The sequence below is a fragment of the Giraffa tippelskirchi genome, chromosome 13 (genome assembly GCF_054371585.1).
Source record: "Giraffa tippelskirchi isolate mGirTip1 chromosome 13, T2T-mGirTip1v1.2.pri, whole genome shotgun sequence".
In the NCBI taxonomy this organism is placed as follows: Eukaryota; Metazoa; Chordata; class Mammalia; order Artiodactyla; family Giraffidae; genus Giraffa; species Giraffa tippelskirchi.
The window spans coordinates 41,062,739-41,071,377 of NC_137287.1; the positions used below are offsets into that span (position 1 = coordinate 41,062,739).

Sequence of the window (8,639 nt, forward strand, 5' to 3'; positions counted from 1 at the left end):
CGCGCAGCCGACTCCCCCGGGCGGGGGCGGGGCCTCCGCGGGGCAGTGGCCAATAGCAGCCCTTGGAGCGGTCTCGCCCCGCCCCCGGAAGCGCCTGCTCCTTCCGGGCCGAAGGAAGCGGCTCCCCAACGGGTCGGTGGCCGCACGGCGGCGCTTCCGGCGTGCCTCGCGGCGGCGGGTTCATGGCGCTGGGGGCGCGGCCGCTTCTGTGGCTCGCGCTGTGGACGCTGGTGGTTCCCGCCCGGAGCTCCGGGGAGGAGGCCGACGGAGGGTGGTGAGCGGCGCCGGGCGGGGCGAGGCGGGGCGCGCGGCGGTGCGGCTGGCAAACTGAGCCGCTGTGTCGGCAGGCGGCGGCCAGGGCCGGGGGCGCCGGTGGCCGTGACGGAGGAGCACTGCACCGTGGAGCGCCGGGCCGACCTGAGCTACGCCGAGTTCGTACAGCGGTACGCGCGCCCTCCTGCGGGGCCACACCTCCCGGAAACCTGTCCCTAGAGCTGCCCCCTGCATCGCCGAGGACGCGCACTGCTAGTCCTCCCTAGGCCGCTTTCCCTTGAGCCGCTTCGAGCGCGTGTGGGCGGGAGCCGAGGGTGGGCGCGGCTCAGACCTGGCCGTGACCCTGCTCTTCCTTCTAGCTACGCCTTTTCCAGACCTGTCATTCTGCAGGGGCTCACAGACAACTCGGTGAGTATTCACGCCCCTCTCTGCCAGTGCTGGGCCCCGCCCCTAAGTCCTTTCTCTACCTCCGCAGAGGTTCCGGGCCCTGTGCACCCGTCAGAGGCTGCTGGCCTCCTTTGGAGACAGCGTGGTCCGGTTGAGCACCGCCAACACCTACTCCTACCAGAAAGGTGAGCTGCCCCACCCTGCAGCCCAGCCTGCTTGCCAGCATCTTGTAGGCAGCACCAACTACTCGTGACCAACGCCTTTCAAACTGCAGTGGACCTGCCCTTTCAGAAGTATGTGGAGCAGATGCTGCACCCCCAGGACCCCATCTCCATGGGCAATGGTGAGCCAGGCAGGTGGCCATGGGTGTGTGGGTGTGTGTGTGACTTGGAGATCCCTGTGTCCTCCTGTGTTTTCTGTTGGCAGACACTCTGTACTTCTTTGGGGACAACAACTTCACCGAATGGGCCTCCCTCTTTCGGCACTACTCTCCACCTCCGTTCAGCCTGCTGGGTACAACTCCTGCTTATAGTTTTGGAATTGCAGGTGGGTGCCCTGCAGGACGAGGGGACTTGGGGGCTGGGTGGGGGAGAATTAAGCTTGGTAACCAGGTGCTCATAACTCGCCCCACAGGAGCCGGCTCTGGGGTGCCCTTCCACTGGCACGGACCTGGGTTCTCGGAGGTGATCTATGGCCGCAAGGTTAGCACAGGGTGCGGGCTGAGACTCTGGGTTCACTGACCACAACACAAAGCATAACTTTGCTGCTTCCCCCCACCCCAGCGCTGGTTCCTGTACCCTCCTGAAAAGACACCCGAATTCCACCCCAACAAAACCACACTGGCCTGGCTCCGGGACACATACCCAGCCCTGACACCATCTGCACGGCCCTTGGAATGCACTATCCAGGCTGGTGAGGTCAGTGGCTGGTGAGGTCAATGGCTAGCAGGAAGGGGCCGGGCTGAGCCAGGCCAAGGACCCCCAACCAACCCACATGTCCCTCCCCACCTCTCGCCAGGTGCTGTATTTCCCTGACCGATGGTGGCATGCCACACTCAACCTCGACACCAGCGTCTTCATCTCTACCTTCCTCAGCTAGCCAAAAGGGGTGGCTGGCGAGCCCATTGCACACCAGCACACATCCCTGCAGTGCTCACAGATTTTATTACAGGGACAGAGGTGGTGGCAGCAGCCTCAGCCCGGGCCTCCCTCACCCCCCTTTTCTGGCCCAGGAGGAGGATGAGAAGCGCGTTGCCCAGCAGAACTGATGGGGGTGGGGTTGGGGACACTAGGGTAGGGATCCAGGGACACAAACTATATACAGAAAACTAGGGGCTACTGCCCCAAGGCCCTCCTGAGCTAGGGTATCAGGCAAGGCAGGTGGGTGGCCCACACACCCACCCTGCTCAGTAATCCTCTACCCAGCCATTCTCAGAGATGAAGGCATCGATGACCTCTTTCATGGCCAGGTTGGGGATGAGCTGTTCCTGGGTCAAGGGGCTCCGAGTCACAGGGTCAAAATGGCCCACGCGCTGTAATGACAGCGGGATCAGAGTTAGGAGCTGCTCAGTGGGTGTGGGTCCTGCTGCCAACACCCACAGGCCCTCACCTGCAGGTGCTCCTCGATGTCCTTGCGGTCGTACGTGATGCCGCTGGGCGTGATGCAGGGCTCCCGCATCAGCTCAAAGCTGATCTTGCCGCAAAGGTAGTCGGGGATGTCTCGCTTCTGCAGCACACAGGGTTGAGTCAGGTCAGGGGCTGGGAAGGGACACTGCTCCAGCTACCCACAGGCCCCAGAAGATAGGCAGCTCACCTTTCTCTTCTCGTCTACCTGGGAGAAGAGCTCGTCCATGTCTGCCAAGTACTTGTCCTGCAAAGAACCAAACAGCAACTTGTGGGCCTGACACCCCTCTCCCTCCGCAGGCACCAAGACACACAGACCTGACAGGAGCCGGGGCACCTCATGTCACAGCACGCACACACAGGACCCACACTTGGGCTGGGGCACCCTCACATGCTTGGCTTCAATGCAGGCCTGCTGGGCCCGTATGTGGCTGTCGTCCTCATCATCCTCGTGGTTTCGCTGACACTCTTCCAGTTCCCTGGGGGTTGACCAAAAGGTGATCAGAGATGGGTCTGGCCAGGGGCAGTCAGACTCCACTCCAGTCTTAGGCTCATTCAGGCCTCATTTCCCTCCATCTCCTGCGTGCCATAGCTGGCCTTCAATAAACAGGTGTTCACACCTCAGAGTTAAGCTAAGAGTGGTAACTTGAGGGGGGAGCCTGTCATCAGCCCACCTCTCACGCTCAGCCACAATGAGCCGTGTGAGGTAAGAGTGCAGCTCATTTTCCTGGTGTATGCGTCGCTCCTCGATGCTGTTCCAGCGCTTCTTCTTTGCGATGCGCAGAGCACTGGGGATGTCGTCCCCAAAGTTGAGCCGCTGCTCCTTGGCCAGGTTGTAGGCTGGGGGATAGAGTATTTGGGTAAACCTCAGCTGGTCCACCTGCCTGGTCCCAGGCACCCTGGAACCGGCTAGCCTGTAAGCCCACCTCGCTGCAGGTTGGCAATAGCCTCATCATAACTTTCCATCTCCAGCTGGCATTGTCCCAGGAAGAAGTGTGCCTTCACAGACTGCCCATCCAGCTCCAGGGCGCGCCGGCAGTCAGCCAGGGCTTGCTCGTGCTGCTGCATCTTCAGGTAGCACAGTGCCCGGTTGGTGTAATACACCGCCACCAAGGGGTTCCGGGTCTGGGGACCAAGGCCGGACCAGCCAGCATGAGGGAGTGAGCTCAGCCTGCCCACTCTGTCCCAACTTGAGGCCCACAGCTGGAACCAAGACACTAGGGTTTTCCCAGCTTCCAAGCTCCTGGGTTCTGAGAGAGGGTGAAGCCTACGTCAGCCCACTCTCTGGACTCCAATGAGTCTTGTGAAGGTAGCTTTCCCAGACTCGTGGAAATTCCCAGCATCGCGTTTGACTCCTCAAGGGGCAAGGGTGCCTGGTCCCCAGCCCAGTGGGCCTTGAACACCTACAGTTCCCACCCAACACAGTTCTCTGGCAACCCGCACTGGCTCGGGAAAGGCGCGGCCTTGGCCCCAGACCCCAAGCACCCACCCCTCCCTCCGAAAGTCTGGCGGGCACGGCCTGACGTGTTCTGGGGAGGGCACGGGGCCGAACTCGCAGCCCGGTCCCTCCCCTGGCTCGGACGCCAAGCCCCTCCCGCAACGCGGGCGCACTCACGATGGCGCGGCCGTAGCAGGCCGCCGCCTCCGGGTACTTGCGGCCCACGAAGAGCCGGTTGCCCTGCTCTTTGAGCTCCTGTGCGCTCGGGCTCTTCTCGGGGCTGCCGCCGCCGGCGCCCAGACGTGCGCCGCCCTCCTTCTCCTCCTTGCCCTTCATGGCGCCGCGCGGCACCGCCTGGGCTCCGCTCCCAGGCTCCGCGCCCAGCCCGCCCTGCGCCCGCAGCCCGAGCCCGCGATCCGCTCGGGCTCGGTCCAGCGCTCAGCCACCGGAACTTCCGGTCTGCAGGTGGGCGGGGCCAGCGGAGCGGACGGCCGCTCGGGTGGGCGGGGCCGCGCGTGTCCCGGCGTGCTGCGGGGGCGGGGCCGGCGGGGAGCGTGACTCTCTGGCAACGCGACGCGGCGTCGAGGTTTGCGCAGTGCCGGGTCACCCAGGCAGACGACCGCCGCAGCCGCGCTCCGACGCCCCGCCCCTGAGGCCCCGCCCGGCGCGTGGAGATGGCCGCGGCCGGCGGGCTCTGGGGCTGTGCGGATCCGAGCCGCTGGGCCGCCGTGTTGGAGTGCCGCGGGGCGGTGCTGCAGGCGCGCGCGGGCCCCCAAGGGCTTCTGGAGGCGCTGGACGGGTAGTAGGGCGGAGGGGGCAGGGGCGGGCGGGCCGAGCGCCGTGGCCCGGACTCCCTAGCACCGTCTTCCCCCAGGTACCGAGAGGAGCTGCCTCTGGCCATCGAGGCCCGCGCGAAGAAACACGTGACACGAGACGAGCTGGAGCGGCTGTTGGCGTGGAAACTGGCGGTAAGGCTTCCCACGTGGGGCGCGGCACAGCCACGTGGGCGGGGCTTCCCTGGGGGCGCACCCTCGTGGCAGTCTTGAGGGGGCTCCTGGCGAGGGCCACCACCCGTGACACCCGACCCGACCTGGCCACAGAGGGGCCGCTTCCGACCGCGCCTGCAGCAACTCGTGGCTGCCAACTCCCTGGAGCTGGTGGTGCAGCGTTCGGCCGCCGCCTTCCGCCTCCTGCCAGACATGCACGCAGCGGTCATGGCACTGTATGCCCTCCGTGGCGTGGGCCTGGCTACCGCCTCGGGTTAGTCGGGAAAGCTGGATCACCCCCGGGCAGGGTCGCGGGCAGAACCTGGCCTGTTAATGTCCTTATCCGTGAAATGGTCCGATGGCCAGATGCATGACAAGGGAGAGTTGCTGGGAACAGCAGCCCCAGGTCAAGGCGGGGCTGAGTGCTCTCCATTCACTGCCCGCAGCGGTACTGGCTGCTGGAGCTCCCGAGGCGGCAGCCTTCATGTCTGAGGAGGCAGTAGCCGCAGTGCCCGGTCTGCCCGCCCTGCAGTACACCGGCAAGCACTACCTGCTCTACCTGAGCTGGGTGCAGGAGTGTGCCACAGCCCTGAGCCAAGGTGCGGAGACCACGGGGGGCCAGGGTGGTCACGCAGAGCTCTCTCTGACGGTAGGAAGATCAGTATCTCTGAGCCCCAGACTCTCTCTGCCCTTCTCTAGGCAGTGCGTCTGAGCTGTGGACCCCACACCACGTGGAGACGGCCCTGTGGACCTGGGCTGTAGGGCGGAAGATGTGCCCGGACCTGCTGCCCAACCTGGGTCCCAGCCCAGTCCCTGCTGAGGACACCAGGCCAGCCAAGAAGTGCAGGACCCAGGCTGAGTGACTTGGCTGCGGTCCAGAGCCTGCTCACCTGCTCTGTGATCTCAGGCCATAAGTCTCTGGACAGGAGGCTGGCCGACCAGGAAGCTGGCTGCTGTCGAAGCTCAATAAATGCCTGCTGAACTGACACCTGAATGTGAGGCCCACAGCGCCTCCCCAGGGCTCCCGGCTCCCATAGACACACATGCTGGGTACAGAGAAGCGGGACCGGGAAGGGGCCGGGGCGGGGGGGTGGGGCGTGGAGCTCAGCCACTCTTGTGGAGGGAAGGGCTCTCACAGTTTGCTCAGAGTGAGGGGGAGACCAGCCCAGGGCCCCAGTACAGCCAGCTGATGCTGTGTAAAATATTTATTCATTCTTCAAAAAGGCTCAGACTGCAAGTCTCAGGGGAGAGGTGGGGGCAGGGTCTCCTCTGGGGCCACCCTTGGGGACCTCCACCACCTGGCCCAGGCCAGCAGTACTATCCCTCCGGCCTGGGGGTGGCCAGGGCTGGTGTAAGGCTCGGCCTGGACTAAGTGGGCCACAGGGGCCACCAGCCCACACCGGGAAGGAGCAGCCTCGAGACTACATTCACTGAGGGTGGACATGCAGGCCTGCCTGGTAGCTGGCCCTGGGGTCCTGCACCCTGGCCTCTGTGACCTTGGGGACCCTGTCAGGGCGGTGGGGGGATATGGGCACCCAACAGGTCGTAGGCAAAGATGTTCCAGAAGATGGCAAAGAGCAGGAAGGTGCCATAGGCAAGCAGCACCACCCACCAGCCACACTGGTCCCGCAGGCGCTCTTCGTAACTGCGCAGGATGGTCAGGCCCATGCTGACACCCACCACTGCGCCCGCCAGGTGTGCCATGAAGCTGGGCTGTGGGCCTGAGGCAGGCAGTGGCGGGGAGAAGCGCAGCCACACGGCCCGGCCCACCTCGGAGCTCACTGCAGGGGGAGGTGGCAGGTGAGGCCCCCTGGCCAGGAGCTGAGGCCCCCGCCCTGGCTCCCTACTTACTGCACACCAGGGCCAGCACCATCCTCAGCAGCTTGTAGGGACATCTCATCCCAGCCCAGTTCTGATGGGGTGCAAAGAGGAGGCAGTGAGATAGGTCTCATGGGCCCCTCCCCGCCCCCCACCCCAGGGGCTGCCCTGTTACCATGACGACATTGGCCAGGTGTGCAGAACACAGGGCATAGACCCCGCCGGAGCCCCCCACCACAGGGGCCCGCATGTCAGTAATGGAGACGGTCAGGGAGCCTGTGTGAGCAAGGGGAGAGCTGTGAGGGCGAGGCCGGCCGGGGAGGCCCCGGCACACGCAGCTGCCTCACCTGCCAGCACGCCCGCCAGGTAGAGCAGGCTGATGCGGAGCAGGCCGTGCACCATCTCCAGCGGCACCCCGATCATCAGCTGCAGGAGGGCGTTGAACCCCAGCTGCTCCAGCCTGGCCGTGGGGGGGGCAAACGGGTGTGAAGGGAAAGGTGGGGTCCTCGGTGGGGCTACCAGCCCCCTGCCCCCACCTTGAGGGGCTGAGCTCTCCAGACCCAGTCAGGGGGTGCTCACCCGACATGCATGAACATGTAAGTGAGGAAGCGCCAGGCCCGAGCACGGTGGCCGGGGTGGTACACGAGGGGGCTCTTCATGTACTCGGGGTGGTAGGTCTGCAGCACCCACTTGTTGAACCGGGCTCCGTAGCACAGGAACACGATGATCTGAGGGGACAAGCGCTCGGGCCAGGCAGGACCAGGGGCGCGGGAGGCTCCCGGGGAGCTGGCTGGACAGGCAGGCCCACCTGGGCGAGGGTGACCGAGGCCATGAACACGGGGGGTGGGCAGCTGCGGTGCCGGTAGAAGTACCAGTGGCGGTCCACCTCTCTGGGCAGGATCTCGTAGGCCACGTAGCGCACAAACCGCTTGTAAACACCCAGGCCTGGCTCGTCCAGCAGCCCGTCCCGAGGCAGTGCCCGCTGTCCGTTGGCGATGGCCCGCTTGAAGCTGCTTGAGCGCTTGCTGCTGATCTAGGGGGCGGGGCCCAGGCATAGACCACCATACTCCCTCCCCCACCAGGGCCACCCTCCTGAATGGTCCACCCAGCTCCTCACAGGGTCCCAGGCTCTGCCCCATGTCCACAGCCCTCCCCAGTGGGAAGGGCAGGGAGGAGGGGCCACATGCCCACCCCACTCCAGCTAAGGGACTGCACGTTCCCAGGCTGGGCCCGCACCCCAGCTGCCCGCCCGCAGCGCACTGACCAGGTCCACCAGCTCCTGGTAGCAGACCTGGCCCCGCTCGTTGCTCTGGGCCAGCGCCACCAGCATGTCCAGCTTGGCTGGGTCCAGGGGCAGCTCATGGCGGTGCACCAGGCCAGTGAAGGTGTCCGCACCGATGAAGCCTGTGTTCTCAGGGTCCAGCTGCTGCAGTTAGGGGGGGCCAGTGGCCAAGGCTTGAGCATGGGCCCGGCCTCCAGACCACAAGGCTGGGCAGGTCAGCCTGGAGAGGCAGCCTCTGAATACCCCAGGTCCAGGACCCTGTGCCCACGTGGTCCCAGGAGCTGCAGGCACCAGCGCTTGGGTCCCTGGCCTGCAGCTCAGCTAGCTAGTTCTCCAGGGGTCTCCCTCCCTCATTTCAGCCCTGCCCACCCTGGAGGGGTAGGGCCAAGGTCTGAGGGCAATCAACCCCTCCCGCCACGCTGTGAGCGCCCTGCTCTGGCTCGCCCTTTCCTGGGTCTTGGGCAAGAGGCTAAGGTAGTGCAGGGAGGGGCTGGGCTGAGGGTCTTTGAGAGGTCCATTCCCCCGGCACACGCAAGGGTGAAGGGCCGCGGCGGGGGCGGTGCCGTCGCCCCCCACCTCCGCACGCACCTGTTCCTGGATAAGCTGCAGCAGCGAGCTCCTGTCCATAGAGCCGGGCCGGGGGCCGGGGCCGGGGCCGGGGCCGGGGTCGGCGGCCGCGGCCGGGAGGGGCTGCTCTGCGGACGACTCCGCTCCGCCCCGGCCCTCCGACTCCGCCCGCTCCGCTCGGCGCCGCGTCACGGAGCCGCCCGCCTCCGCCGCACACGCCGCCGCCGCCCGCCCAGCCACGCGCGGTCGAGACACGCGCGCGCCCC

The 8,639-nt window shown here is 65.8% G+C and overlaps 4 protein-coding genes across 12 annotated transcripts; 2 read left to right on the plus strand and 2 right to left on the minus strand.

Moving 5' to 3' along the window:
- Positions 1 to 122: 122 nt before the first annotated feature.
- JMJD8 (jumonji domain containing 8) lies at positions 123 to 2,906 on the plus strand. 5 transcript variants are annotated; one of them, XR_014073499.1, is made up of 10 exons: positions 123 to 274; positions 348 to 443; positions 633 to 681; positions 749 to 845; positions 935 to 1,003; positions 1,087 to 1,206; positions 1,294 to 1,361; positions 1,443 to 1,577; positions 1,678 to 1,838; positions 2,583 to 2,906. XR_014073499.1 is itself a non-coding variant. In XM_081558334.1 (9 exons), the coding sequence occupies exons 1-9, from the start codon at positions 183 to 185 to the stop codon at positions 1,756 to 1,758; spliced, it is 807 nt and encodes a 268-aa protein (XP_081414460.1). In that variant the 5' UTR covers positions 123 to 182; the 3' UTR covers positions 1,759 to 2,194. The 5 variants fall into 5 exon arrangements, 3 of the variants coding, with proteins under 3 accessions (XP_081414460.1, XP_081414462.1, XP_081414461.1); XR_014073500.1 differs by having other exon boundaries at positions 123 to 271; XM_081558334.1 differs by lacking the exon at positions 2,583 to 2,906 and having other exon boundaries at positions 1,678 to 2,194.
- On the minus strand, positions 1,805 to 4,164 carry STUB1 (STIP1 homology and U-box containing protein 1). The gene is made up of 7 exons (XM_081558333.1): positions 3,898 to 4,164; positions 3,209 to 3,407; positions 2,957 to 3,122; positions 2,674 to 2,761; positions 2,473 to 2,529; positions 2,269 to 2,385; positions 1,805 to 2,191 (listed from the first exon to the last, which is right to left on the minus strand). The coding sequence occupies exons 1-7, from the start codon at positions 4,054 to 4,056 to the stop codon at positions 2,066 to 2,068; spliced, it is 912 nt and encodes a 303-aa protein (XP_081414459.1). The 5' UTR covers positions 4,057 to 4,164; the 3' UTR covers positions 1,805 to 2,065.
- A 215-nt stretch (positions 4,165 to 4,379) lies between these two features.
- Positions 4,380 to 5,692, plus strand: LOC145532731 (uncharacterized). Its single transcript, XM_081558337.1, has 5 exons — positions 4,380 to 4,519; positions 4,595 to 4,688; positions 4,821 to 4,980; positions 5,153 to 5,305; positions 5,406 to 5,692. The coding sequence occupies exons 1-5, from the start codon at positions 4,395 to 4,397 to the stop codon at positions 5,567 to 5,569; spliced, it is 696 nt and encodes a 231-aa protein (XP_081414463.1). The 5' UTR covers positions 4,380 to 4,394; the 3' UTR covers positions 5,570 to 5,692.
- A 204-nt stretch (positions 5,693 to 5,896) lies between these two features.
- Positions 5,897 to 8,611, minus strand: RHBDL1 (rhomboid like 1). 5 transcript variants are annotated; one of them, XM_081558329.1, is made up of 8 exons: positions 8,395 to 8,611; positions 7,789 to 7,950; positions 7,333 to 7,557; positions 7,104 to 7,252; positions 6,872 to 6,984; positions 6,700 to 6,800; positions 6,558 to 6,618; positions 5,897 to 6,487 (listed from the first exon to the last, which is right to left on the minus strand). In XM_081558329.1, the coding sequence occupies exons 1-8, from the start codon at positions 8,431 to 8,433 to the stop codon at positions 6,216 to 6,218; spliced, it is 1,122 nt and encodes a 373-aa protein (XP_081414455.1). In that variant the 5' UTR covers positions 8,434 to 8,611; the 3' UTR covers positions 5,897 to 6,215. The 5 variants fall into 5 exon arrangements, with proteins under 5 accessions (XP_081414455.1, XP_081414456.1, XP_081414453.1 ...); XM_081558330.1 differs by having other exon boundaries at positions 7,789 to 7,947; positions 8,395 to 8,433; XM_081558327.1 differs by lacking the exon at positions 6,700 to 6,800 and having other exon boundaries at positions 8,395 to 8,609.
- Between the last annotated feature and the right edge of the window lie 28 nt (positions 8,612 to 8,639).

Excerpts from the sequence above, each read along its gene's own strand:
- JMJD8 (XM_081558334.1), top strand. The coding sequence starts at position 183 with ATGGCGCTGGGGGCGCGGCCGCTTCTGTGGCTCGCGCTGTGGACGCTG. Across the intron at positions 846-934 it reads CACCTACTCCTACCAGAAAG|TGGACCTGCCCTTTCAGAAG; the intron begins GTGAGCTGCCCC and ends TTCAAACTGCAG. Across the intron at positions 1,362-1,442 it reads AGGTGATCTATGGCCGCAAG|CGCTGGTTCCTGTACCCTCC; the intron begins GTTAGCACAGGG and ends CCCCCACCCCAG.
- STUB1 (XM_081558333.1), bottom strand. The coding sequence starts at position 4,056 with ATGAAGGGCAAGGAGGAGAAGGAGGGCGGCGCACGTCTGGGCGCCGGC. Across the intron at positions 2,530-2,673 it reads CCTGCATTGAAGCCAAGCAT|GACAAGTACTTGGCAGACAT; the intron begins GTGAGGGTGCCC and ends GGTTCTTTGCAG. Across the intron at positions 2,386-2,472 it reads AGGTAGACGAGAAGAGAAAG|AAGCGAGACATCCCCGACTA; the intron begins GTGAGCTGCCTA and ends TGTGTGCTGCAG.
- LOC145532731 (XM_081558337.1), top strand. The coding sequence starts at position 4,395 with ATGGCCGCGGCCGGCGGGCTCTGGGGCTGTGCGGATCCGAGCCGCTGG. Across the intron at positions 4,520-4,594 it reads CTTCTGGAGGCGCTGGACGG|GTACCGAGAGGAGCTGCCTC; the intron begins GTAGTAGGGCGG and ends GTCTTCCCCCAG. Across the intron at positions 5,306-5,405 it reads TGCCACAGCCCTGAGCCAAG|GCAGTGCGTCTGAGCTGTGG; the intron begins GTGCGGAGACCA and ends GCCCTTCTCTAG.
- RHBDL1 (XM_081558327.1), bottom strand. The coding sequence starts at position 8,433 with ATGGACAGGAGCTCGCTGCTGCAGCTTATCCAGGAACAG. Across the intron at positions 6,619-6,871 it reads CCTGGCGGGCGTGCTGGCAG|AACTGGGCTGGGATGAGATG; the intron begins GTGAGGCAGCTG and ends GCACCCCATCAG. Across the intron at positions 6,488-6,557 it reads GGTGCTGGCCCTGGTGTGCA|TGAGCTCCGAGGTGGGCCGG; the intron begins GTAAGTAGGGAG and ends CTCCCCCTGCAG.